We start from the raw sequence: 12801 nt of genomic DNA on the forward strand, positions 1-12801 counted from the left end.
AAAAACATATCTTTTTCTCTTTTGTTTAATAGCCTATGTAGATTCATGGTGAACTTTCAAAGGTATAAGACTCTTCACACTTGGACAGTAAATTTTAATCTCAGATTAATATTGAGTAATTTAATTATCCATTGTACATCACTTTAATTCAAAGGAAAGGGGATGTGATATACTGAATTAGAGTTATCCTTCTTAAAATGTTGGTATTGTATTGCGCATGTTTGGTATCAATAAAGACTTCCTGTTTACCACGATGGCTGCCTCCATCATGATATTACACGGTCGAAGCTGAAAGTAAATTTCCAGACATGAATTATGAAGGACTTCTCCGAGATTCGGTGAAGGCGTCATTCCAAATATTCAGCCAAGCCGAATCTCAACCGAGATTATATCACTATTAATGCTGCATCACTTAGTAACCATCAAGTATGTAAATTCCATAAGATAAACTATCACAAAATTTCCCGTTCAAATGAAGACTTCCATGGCGCAATATTTTATCTCCCGAAATTGAAGAGTATGCATAGTTTTTTTTTTTTTTTTTTAAAAATTAGCAATGTACAAGTAGGTATGTGGAGATACAATGTATCAGTAATTTGATAAAACAGACTATAGGAACTCTTCAATTTCAGGGGATAAAATATTGTGCCATGGAAGTCTTCATTTGAACGGAAAATTTACTGTTTTCATTTTGGGATCTTCATACCTACAGGTTAAACAATGCAAAATTAATAGTGATAGAGGGTTCTTAACAGTGATAGAGACATGAATTAATAGTGATAGAGACATGAATTATTAGTGATAGAGACATGAATTAATAGTGATAGAGACATGAATTAATAGTGATAGAGACAGGAATTAAAAGTGATAGAGACATGAATTATTAGTGATAGAGACAGGAATTAATAGTGATAGAGACAGGAATTATTAGTGATAGAGACAGGAATTAATAGTTATAGAGACATGAATTAATAGTGATAGAGACAGGAATTAAAAGTGATAGAGACATTAATTAATAGTGATAGAGACATGAATTAATAGTGATAGAGACAGGAATTAATAGTGATAGAGACATGAATTAAAAGTGATAGAGACTGGAATTAATAGTGATAGAGACAGGAATTAAAAGTGATAGAGACAGGAATTAATAGTGATAGAGACAGTAATTATTAGTGATAGAGACAGGAATTATTAGTGATAGAGACAGGAATTATTAGTGATAGAGACAGGAATTATGAAGGACTGTTCTGATATTAGGTGAAGGCGTCAGCCCAAATATTCATCCATGCCGAATCTCAGCCGAGATTACACCTCATATATGAAACAATATTAAAGATACGAACAGTGACTCTGGAGCAAGTTTAGGAGTTTCTGGAATTTTTTACACAGCTTATCAAAGACTATATATAAAAACAATACCGAACAGCTAGGCTTGTTTCATTTATTAAAGAATTATCAAAACTATTAAGATCAAAATCAAGCATCAATAAACATAGTTTCTGTGGAAAACGAGTCTTTCCTATCCCCCGCGTTTCTGTCCAAGCCTTCACAAAGTAAGTGGGAAATCAGTCGCGCTTCGGTTTGAATTCATTTCAATTTACTTTTGATGTGAATCATTCGAAAACTTGCATAAATCAATTCATGAATGATTTTGTCGCAATGAAATACACTCACATTTTTGCGCCTACGTTGGGACATAATATAGTCTTCTGTTCACTTTGGCTTCACTCGGTTCCTGGTGGATATACGAAGTGGTAATTTTATGGGAGTAGGATCATCATCCATTTCTGTATCATCTACAGAAGAATCTTCTGGTATATCTTCTGATGAAGGTCTTGAAGCGCTTCATGTACATCTCGTAATGCTGACTCAGGTCCTTGATCATCATTAGTGGCATCACTAATGGACAATGGAGCGTCCTCCATACTCTGGTCTCTCCGAGTCTTGGTACCGGTACCTACATGTAATACAAAGACATCAGATTCATCATCACTGTCATCTTCATCCTTTGATGAAGGTAACATGGGCAGATTGCCTTGACCTGAATCCTTTGGCTTGATCCTTCTCGGTGCTGGAACTGGCATAGGAGAGACCAGAGAATGGAGGACGCTCCATTGTCCATTAGTGATGTCACAAATGATGATCAACACGTTGGGCACCACGATGGACGCCAAGAGAGATTGTCCCCAGTACTTCGCCCCAAAGGTGTTAGCACTCTGGAAGAGTCAGGGACGACTCTTAAAAAGGAGGGGGACAATATGGTAGCGCGAGTGATATGGCATTCCTACTAGCTCTGGCTAGTGGTTAACCCTTTAGCTCAGTCGATAGAGATTCAGGGGGCCCGGGTTCGAATCCCGGTCTGGTCCGTTGCATTTTCTCCCTTCCTGTTACATATGGCGCCCACGTGGGACCTGGGTTATTTCTGGCGGGTGAGAGAGATTGTCCCCAGTACTTCGCCCCACAGGTGTTGGCACTCTGGAAGAGTCAGGGACGACTCTTAAAAAGGAGGGGGACAATGTGGTAGTGTGAGTGATATAGTATTCCTACTACATGTATCTCTGGCTAGTGGTTTAACCCTTCAGCTCAACTGGTAGAGTGCTGGACTTGTATGTCAGAGACCCGGGTTCAAATCCCATCACGGGCATAACAATGTCCCTGCTACATAAACAATATTTAATCCCTATATGCAGAAATTCTTACCATTTGGCTAATTTGCATGCCGCCATCTTGTAATTCGAACTATCAGTCATTACGTAAAGAAATTAATAGAGAAAAATATGTAAAATCACAATCGTAAACTAACCTCTGCATAAACATACGTTTCCAGCATCAAATCCCATTCTTCATGTTCGTATCTTTTCAATGAAACATCTTTCAATGTAACTGATGCAACATTCGGAGTTCCATTTATAGTTAAAGTTTTGAATCGAAGAGCCCCATTTAATCCATTATAAGCATTTCAAGAATCTTTGAAAATCACGAAAAGTCCACTTTTTCACTTTAAAGAGCAACGGATACAAAATAACGATCACTAATTCCAGCATCGGAAACGGCAAATTGACATGTGTTTTTCCGGAATCTGTTCACAGATTTATTGAATTATTTTTCAAAAAAGTTCGTTTTTGAATCAAAACCACCGTTTTCAGCATTTGTAGCATTTCGAGAAAGAGACATCTACGGGGAAAATTAAGTTTAGAAAATGTGATCATGCCCATGTATTCATTTTATGAATAGAAATGTCATCTTTTCTGTCTTTGACACTTGTACTGACGTCATGGAGCCCTCTAAAGGGATACCTACAAAATGTTTAAATGATTTCGGAAAACCTACATTTATGTAAATATGATGCTTCACTGAAACTTGATGCATCTTCAAAGCCAAGGAAACATTTATTAGTGAATATGTATTTGTACCTGCAGTTAAAATAGATATCAATACTTGAAATAGAATTGCCCCTGGTAGAGGTGGGATCGCCCGATGGTGTATACATGTTGTTGACTATTGGGGGAGGGGGGGGGTATGTTATATACATTGACTTACCGAACATGATCCTCTCTGTGTAATATTATGTGGACAAATATGTACGTGCCGGGGAGTATATTTTGTTTTTAAATTCATCTCGTGTTTCAAATATTGTGTTGTCAAAACTTTTCAATTTTTTAAGATTAATTTTTACACCATGATTGCCATTAAATGTACGCGGTAAAATAACTTCTGATAAAGTTACGCGCTTAATGAATATTCATAACCTTAAGATCACCTGATATCAAGCTCATGAATAAAGTGGTTAGAATTTCTCCAAATGGTGATAAACAATATTTAATCCCTATATGCAGATTCTGGGCCGTGCCTCCAGAGCCTAAAATAGTACATTAATATTATAAACACTATGAAGATTGTATCCCTTCAAGATATTCGCGGATTTACCGTAGAGCTTTTTCTTTTCTTTCGAGTGAAGCAAGACGGTGAATTCTTGGATAAGAATTTTTCTACGCATCATGCCCTACTGTTCATCACTGGTGTACCGCTTACCACAGTTACAATGATTGGATAAAACAAACAGTTAATTAATATACGTTATCACCATGTGTAGAAAATCAATGGAGAAAATATCAGTCTGGGTCAATCTTACTTTTAGTTAGCGACATCTGTCTAGACAGTATTTATACAACCGTAAATTAATCTCTTTTTATGGCATACTCGACGTTTCTCAATAATACATTTGGTGTGTGTGTGTGTGTGTGTGTGTGTGTGTGTGTGTGTGTGTGTGTGTGTGACAATTCCGGTACATTTGTATCCTATCTTGTCTCTACAAAAGAATCTGTGGGGTACATCACCAGGTATGTTTAAGAGTGAATATATTTTTATAGTTCCTGGTTTGTGATAAAAAAAACTTATGCATTACAAAAGCTTTGTTTATACATTGCATGGACATTATTAAGTTATTGGCCATGGCCGTAGGAACCGGTGGGGGGGGGGGGGGGGGTGGGGTGGGGGGGGGGGGGGCTCCCACCAATATTTTTCCAAAAAATCATATAGTAAAATTCACATATAGTGTAATGTATAATTATTTTTAAGCAGAAAGTTCATTTAATTCAATGAGACTCAGAGTCAGTCAGTGTGACTGTCCTTTAGCTTAAATAAAAAAATTTTTTTTTATGAAAAGCACTTAATGTCTTAACATTTCTTAGGGCATCATCCAAAAGGTCGTAATCATGAGGTAATGGTTCGGTTCTCGTTCCCAGCTCCGCATATGGCGTCAAACCCATGATATGTAGTGACTGTTCCTTTGCCAAGTGCCCGGCACTAGTGTCGTTTAAAGTCCTTTTCCGGTATTTGTTGACGACTCATTCGAATGAAAAAATCTCGCAAGAGACGACTGATCAAAAGGTATTTAATATGTGTGACCTTGGCTAACTTTCAAGGTCTAATAATTCATTAGATAGCTTGTTCATAGAGACTTCGTCTTGATACAAAAATGTCTATGCCCAACTGCCCTAATACCAGTTCAACGTTTGTATATATTTAAAATCTTTTTGTAAAGCTAATATGATGAATTGTTGACTTTTTTATCATCACAGTTTTTATGGTAAAGGTAAACCCGACAATGTGTGAAGTACTATTTATCAGTGACGTAACACCCCCAATGTGACGTAGGTCATGACGTATAACAACTTTTTCAAAGCTTGTAAAATCTCAGGTTGTCAAGACCTGTTTCATTCTTGGTCCAAGAGTAGACACTATCGTATCAGTGTAAGATCAACCTTCCGCACAGTTTTAACTTTGATTGTATTTCACAATGTATGCCCAGACGGACGAAAGAAAGGCATTTTTCGAAAAAGAGCACGAAGAAGCAAGGAATGCAGGAAAAAAGGGATGGGGAGCACTACGTTTTCTTGTTAGACTCAAAGGGCAATTTTTTAAGAAATATCCTCTTCCAACAAGCATACCTAATATCTCAACTTCGAATATTCGAAAAGATGCTGTTTCCTCAGAGCTTTATCCAAATGATGCTCCTTCTGAGCTTATCCCGATTCAGATATATGGTGATGGGAATTGTTTATGCAGAACTCTCTTTTTTTGTATTTGGACATGAGGACAATTTTAAGGAAATGAGGGTACGAATTGTGTTTGAACTTGTTTCAAACCCGAAGCGCTACACGAATGAAAACACTTTTGTGACCATGTCCACAAACAAAAGTTCACTTCAATATGTCTTTGAAAGTTCCCTGTCAGTAGAGTGTTTAATTACTGGTGATTTGATTGCTTCGTTACAAAAGGAAACAATAAAAACAACCCAGAACGGTTACTATTCAAGCCTTTTACATATGTTCGTAGATTCTAACGTTTTGCAGAAACCAATTTTCCCCGAGGTGCGAAACCCTGGTGTAAACAGACAAGATCATAATCAGCTTATTGTTCCTCTTCACCGTGCTGATGCTAAAGAATATCAGGATGCTATCCACATCATGTGGACTCAAACAATTGCTACAAAAATAGATGGTTGGACACCTAATCATTTTGTTGCCTGTATTCACAAGCATGAGGAACCTCTTTCAAAGCGTTCGAGGTTATCCTTTGAGGATTCTGAACCTCATCGCTCATTTGAACCAAAACAATCACAAGATAGTCCTTCCCCACTCTTGGAGTCTAACACAAATGAGGAGTCTATTGAAACAGGTAAATTGGGGGAAACTGCAAACAAAGAAACAGACAAACATGTTAAGGTTGCTTCCTTTATTGATTCTTCTTCTTCTTCAGAAGATGATATCTCAGAAATACCAGTTCAAAAGGCCCAGGCTGGACATGAAAAATGGCACACACCAGAGATCGGTAGTACCCCAAATCAGCCACGGAATATTTTCTTTCCAGCAAAAAAGTTTGGTAAAAAGATTAGATCTTTCAATGCCTCCTGGTTTGATCGGTGGTCTTGGTTACATTATGTAGAAATCAAAGATGTTGTATTCTGTTTTCCTTACATAAAATCATTTCAGAAGAAGACTCAGTTGTCACAAGAAAGAAAAAGCTTTCATATCAAGTGGTTTTAAAAACTGAAAAAAAGGAACCACAAATTTCGCCGCACACGAGAAACGTGATTGCCATAAAGAGGCAATGGAAAGGGAGTTTACGAGAAGAAATCTAACAGAGAGATTTTGCTTAAAATCACAAACATTTTGGAGTTTCTTGCTCGACAAGGAATTGCTCTTCGGGGTGACAAAGACGAGAAAAACTCAAACTTTAATCAACTTCTCATGCTAGAGGCTAAACGCGATCCCCAGCTTCAGGAATGGCTACAACGCAAGACAAATAAGTATGTTGCTCCAGATATACAAAATGAAATTTTGCAGGTGATGGGGTTGCAGGTTTTGCGACAAATTGTTGCTTTCATCAAGTCGTCTGAATTCTTTTCAATAATGGCAGACGAAACACGAGATATTTCCAAGAGCAACTTGTTTTATGCATTCGATGGGTTGATCAAAATTTTACCGCTCATAAAAATTTATTAGGGATGTACTGTCTTTCTGACATTAGGGCTAATTCAATAACCCTAGCTTTTTGAGTTTCGATCTGCCTATCAACAAAGTACGAGGCCAGTGTTATGACATGGCTGCTTCTATGGCTGGTTCAAAGACAGGTGTTGCAACACAAATTAATGCACTTGAACCCAGAGCCCTTTACATACACTGTTATGGTCATGCTCTTAACCTAGCTTGCAGTGATTCTATTAAGGGATGTAAGTTGCTTAGAGACACCCTGGACATTGCAGAGGATATAACAAAGTTGATTAAAGAATCTCCAAGAAGGGAGATGATTTTCAATACATTAAAAAATGCCCAAAATCTAGAGAAAACGTCAGCAGGAATAAGGGTTTTGTGTCACACAAGATGGACAATAAAAGCCGACACCTATTTTTAGCATTTTGTCAAACTATGAAATTCTAAGAAATGTTTGGGATGGCTGCTTGTATGTGCAGGTTTGATTTTTTTCTTTGTGTGTTTACTGAGTGAAAAACTTTTACGTTAAATTAATAATTTGGCAAGGGCTCTGCAGGCTCCAAATCTCTCGGCGAGTGATGGTCAAAAAATGGCATCAACGACAATGAGTGCTTTGCAAAGTCTCCAAGATGAGACAATCTTCACTCAGTTTTACGAGGAAGTTGTTGAAAAAGCAAAACAGATGAACATCGATGATCCTGTTCTTCCTAGAAAACGCAAAATTCCTCGTAAACTTGATGATGGGACAGCAGCACATACTTTTTCATCGTGTGCAGATATGTATAGAAAAGATTTCTACGAGGCATTAGGTCTGCTTTTAGCTGGCATAAAAGCTAGATTTGACCAACCAGGTTACAAAGCTTATGTTAATCTTGAAAACCTCGTAATTAAGGCTTGCACAGGTCAAACGTTTGAAGAAGAATTCAATTTTGTCACGACCCTATATGATACAGATTTGAAGCCAAAGGATCTTCACTGCAAGCTTATAATGTTAAAGACTGTTTTGCCAAAAGACTTTACGCCAGATATACCAAGTGTGGTTGATTTTTTCAGACATTCAAATGAAAATAGTCTGTTTGCCGAGATCCTCAAAATTTTCAAACTAATTTTGGTACTTCCTGCAACTAACGCTACCGGTGAGCGCTCATTCAGCGCCTTGAAAAGATTGAAAACATCACTGAGATCAACAATGAGCCAAATACGAACAAACAATTTGCTTTTATTGCATGTTCATAAAAATGAGACTGATGAACTGAATCCAGAAAAAATAGTTGAGGAGTTCGTAAGTGAAAGTGAACACAGACTGGCGATTTTTGGAAAGTTTACCGAGTACTAAATACCTTATGACTCAGAAATGATTGATAACAAAATGATAAAGATATAAACAAACAAAAAAAGATTTTAAAAAATCCTTAACCCTTCCAAAAAAACCCAAACAAAACTTAAAATCAAAGTTGAGGGTTTTCTGGGAAACTAATTAGATTCTATGTACATAATTAGATTTATGTACATGACGTACACCTCAATGCTTGCACATATTTATGCAGTTATCTTTTTACTAATGGTTTTGTCGATATCATATAAAAATCGTCTATTATATAAATTCATTTTTTTTTTATATATAAAATCATCTAGAGTCTACATGAATTATATAAAACATAATTAAACTTATTTCGGAAATCAGACAATAGTTTAGGGGGTGGGGTGGGTGTGACAGAAACGTCGTGCATGTATGAACTAGACTTAAACCCCTGCCTGCGTTTGTTTATGTTATATGCCACTTGTATGAGAACCATGGGATTCTTTAATCATTGTTTGCCATCGTGGCAAATGCAAGTGAAATTTGAAGAAGACCGTTAACGCGTTCGAAATGTTTTCAAAGAAGTGTTTAGAGTATGTATATATATATATATATATAGAGAGAGAGAGAGAGAGAGAGAGAGAGAGAGAGAGAGACGAGCTCGCAGGGCGAAAGTCCTATAGATAAGTTCTGGATTTTATTTTTGACTTTAAATATATATATAATTTCAAATCCAACTAACCTTTGAAATAAATTTCATAATCAAATAAAATTTTCAGAATTTTTTTAATATAAAGCAGTTTTTGAACATCCTAGATAAATCTTGATGAGTAGGCCTAATTAATGGGTCGTGTCTCAGGCTATGGTCTCACGTTGGAGCGCCAAATTAACATAAACTCAAATAATTTAATTAAAGATCTCTTCAAATAATTAATGATATCTTCAATTCTGATTTATTGCGCGCATTAATTGAATTGATGATAGCATTAATTCTTCAGCTGAATTGATGCGCGCTTTAATTGAATTAATGATCTATTCAAATGAATTAATGATATCAACAATTGAATTGATGGGTGCTACAATTCAATTGAAGAGAGCAATAATTTATATAATGCGCGCATTCGATCAATCGATGAGAGCAATAATTGAATTGATGATATCTTCAAATAATTGAAGATATCTTCAATTATTTGAGTTTATGTTAATTTGGCGCTCCATACTGATGGCCTTGTGTATTTTACGGAAGTATGTAGCCTAGAATGATTCCACATGCTTATTTTGATTTTTTTAGTCAACACCATGATGAACAGCCTGACTAGGCCAAAGACCTCTCAAACAAAGAATAAAAATGATGTTAATGCACCAACTTTACTTCAAAAACATAAATTTTTACAAAAAATGCTACACACGAGTACATGAACGGTCATTATGCAATACATCGTCTTTCTGCGTCATCTCCTTATCATCAGGTCATATAGAATTACAATGCGCCCACTGCCGATCTGCGTAGCACGGGTAGGACATAGCTGTCCGGTGGGAATCGCCCCTGGGTAGTTGAGACAGAAGAACCTCTCCGTTTCTGATTATGTCTGGGGTGAGTTCTACATTTGGCGGGACGCAGTTCGGGGATAATGCCTTTCCTAACCAACTGAAGAAATCTTTCTCTGGATCTGAAATGATAAACAGAAATTTCTAAGAGACAAATATATCTTATCATTTGTTGTTTTCAGGCAAACACTGGGTATTATATAAATGTTATTTTGAAAAACACCAAGCCATTTAGAGAGAATTTCCTTTTCGTAAACTCTCTCTCTCTCTCTCTCTCTATCTCTCTCTCTCTACCTGTGGACAATTTTTCTCCATTCGCCATCACATTTTGGTCCCGGCAGCGTTTCTCTCTAAACCAAGCCTGTACCACGGAAGTTTTGAGTCCGATCTTTTCACTGAATTCCTTGTATTGTGTAACAGACGGTGCTGGATTGCTGATGTAGGCCCTGTTTAAAGCATCCTCTTGTTGCAGACTTACAAGAGACGTGTCAAGAATTCGTGTGTTGTCAGGATGAAGCGGACTGTCGTGTCTTTCTGATAAATAAATAAATAAGCGATAAATAAATATTGAAACTAATTAACTAAGAGTCTAAATATTGTGACAAAAAGGTAGCCCTGAATTTAATTTGTTTATCAAAGAAACCTATTTTAGATTTATTATAAACGTTTAAAATACGAACATAAATCACTGGACGAATAGATTTGTGAAAACGTTTTTAATATCATTTTTATGGTTTGATCCAAAAATAATGACACTGCGGAGATATTCATCCAAGTTTTCTCCTCACAGGATTGAGTTGTTTTCCCTCAATAAATAGTGTGTAACTGGACCGATTGTTTGAGAGATTTCGTAATCATGTAGTCATGAATATTAACAAGTTATCATTCAATATCGAGGGCGATATTAGATCGAACAGCTGTACCCCGGTCGCGTTCGATTTACATCGCTCGGTGTTGCAGCAATATTATACTTTCAAACAACATATGGTGATATGTGATACTCTCAATGCATCAATCATTTTAGACCTGAACTTGTGGGATTTATTTTGAAGTACGTTAAAAAGTTGTTAGTTTTATTTACTTTGAATTATTTCATATTCCTAAATGGTATTTTCATTGAGGGTTAAGAGAAAGCAATAATTTCATATATTATTGTAGTTTAAAGTTTGATTTAATTTGCTTTTTACCTTGCCCGTGTAGTTTCGCATAGTCTTTTTCACATATAAGTTTATTGTCGTCTCGGAGGTAGACTCTGTCTCCGGTCTGTACGGAGCAGTCACACAAGGTACACTTAAAGCAAAGCTCGTGGTACAGACTTCCAAAGATCCGCCTCACAAATTCCGAGGAAGTCAGATCCGAGGAACACCCGGCGCATTGTGAGCGATACAGTCTGTAATAAAGAAAAACTAATGCACTTAATGTGAACTAAAGGAAAGGAAAAGGACTATTTGTTATTATATTGAAATATAATAAATGTGGAATCATTTCAACGTTGAAAGACAGATATTTACTTTTATTTGGGACTAATCTTGGTTGAAATTGGATATTGCATTGCATACATTATTTTGTGAGAACAATTAATAGGTGCAGAAATATGTCGAAATGGGAAAATAAACATAAAAATATACGACGAACAGAATTCAGGATGTTTCTACACCTGATAGTAGTTTTTATTAATTGGGAAAATTTACTCACCTGTTGAAGTCATCTGAACAGTAAATTTCTTTCCCGTTTGTGAAACATGCATCATTTACTTCCTTTTGACACAACAAGCAACGAAAACAGGACTTGTGCCAAAACTTATCACTGTATGACACCAGTGTAGCATCATAAATCATCATAGAACATCGAACGCACTTTGGGGCTTCTGAATATGGTAACAAAAATGAAAGATAACTATAAATGAATAAACAGATGGATAAAGTAGATAAATACAAACAAAAATAAATAATGAATTGGTTAATAACGAATAAAAGAATGAAGAAATAAAAAGTAGGTAAAATTTTTAAACAATTAAAAAGACAAGACCCTTTAAAAAAAAAAAATGGTGTGTGAATTAAAATAAAGTGCAAATATTTAGAAAATTGCATACCTGATAATTTTGTGATGTTAGAAGCGTGGCTCTTGGAATTCAGAGAATCCATGATGTTGTGTGGGTCCTGCGATGGATATGTACTACAACTAAGCATTTCAGAGCAGAGGCTGGGAAAAGCAAACTTGACTGAGGCAATCGAGTGGCTGACTGATCGACAGATATCACAGACGCTGGTATTTATAACACTATCAATAAGTGATAAATGTCAGGGCTGTTTATCATAATTTTCCAGTCGTGCGACATGTACTTTTTTCTCTCAATGCGTAAGACAATTTGATTGATAATTCACCCGTCTGGAATCGCGGGTTATGACCCGGGTGTATAAAATAGAAATGAAAACTACAATTGTTTGGTAATCACCACCTTAATTGCCGCCAATTGTACCTGAGCAGTAAAGCATCACGCCTTATCTGTCTGTCACTATTATGACGACTCGTACGGAGGACAGGTGCGATTATCGAATCCTAATGTTTAGGTGGCTTAATCCACCTGACGGCTTCATTATTAAATTCACCAAAGTCCACAAACATCTAACGGTAAACAATGTTTGATGATTTTGACTTCCGAGGAATTCAGACAGACATATCACTACTCCGATACCGTCTGTGATCCCCGTGTCTTGCGGTATATACATGTATGAAGTGAAAGTTGATCATACAATGATAAACAGATAGATCTCGGGAAACATTATCAAAATACGCCAGTGTTCGACAAGACCATTCATCTAACCATTAAAAAAAAGACTCTTCAAACATTGCTGTGACGTCATGCCTTTGTTATTGCAGTCTAAACGTTTACCTGTAGCTGTCTGATAATTATAATTACCAGTCCAATAATATATTATCGGACTGCAGTGATAACAA

At 36.4% G+C, this 12801-nt stretch overlaps 1 protein-coding gene across 2 annotated transcripts; it reads right to left on the reverse strand.

The window, feature by feature from the left end:
- Positions 1-9649: 9649 nt before the first annotated feature.
- LOC125646596 (LIM/homeobox protein Lhx3-like) lies at positions 9650-12319 on the reverse strand. 2 transcript variants are annotated; one of them, XM_048872988.2, is made up of 5 exons: positions 11936-12313; positions 11539-11710; positions 11031-11233; positions 10138-10377; positions 9650-9965 (listed from the first exon to the last, which is right to left on the reverse strand). In XM_048872988.2, exons 1-5 carry the CDS (start codon positions 12030-12032, stop codon positions 9766-9768), a joined length of 912 nt encoding a protein of 303 aa, XP_048728945.2. In that variant the 5' UTR covers positions 12033-12313; the 3' UTR covers positions 9650-9765. The 2 variants fall into 2 exon arrangements, with proteins under 2 accessions (XP_048728945.2, XP_048728944.2); XM_048872987.2 differs by having other exon boundaries at positions 11539-12319.
- Between the last annotated feature and the right edge of the window lie 482 nt (positions 12320-12801).

This window comes from Ostrea edulis, chromosome 6 (assembly GCF_947568905.1).
Source record: "Ostrea edulis chromosome 6, xbOstEdul1.1, whole genome shotgun sequence".
In the NCBI taxonomy this organism is placed as follows: Eukaryota; Metazoa; Mollusca; class Bivalvia; order Ostreida; family Ostreidae; genus Ostrea; species Ostrea edulis.

Bases quoted from the DNA above. Each gene is read 5' to 3' on its own strand.
- LOC125646596 (XM_048872987.2), bottom strand. From the start codon at position 12,032: ATGCTTAGTTGTAGTACATATCCATCGCAGGACCCACACAACATCATG. The intron at 10,378-11,030 runs GTAAAAAGCAAA...TTTATTTATCAG, and splicing joins TGCGAAACTACACGGGCAAG to AAAGACACGACAGTCCGCTT. The intron at 9,966-10,137 runs GTAGAGAGAGAG...TTATCATTTCAG, and splicing joins TGGAGAAAAATTGTCCACAG to ATCCAGAGAAAGATTTCTTC.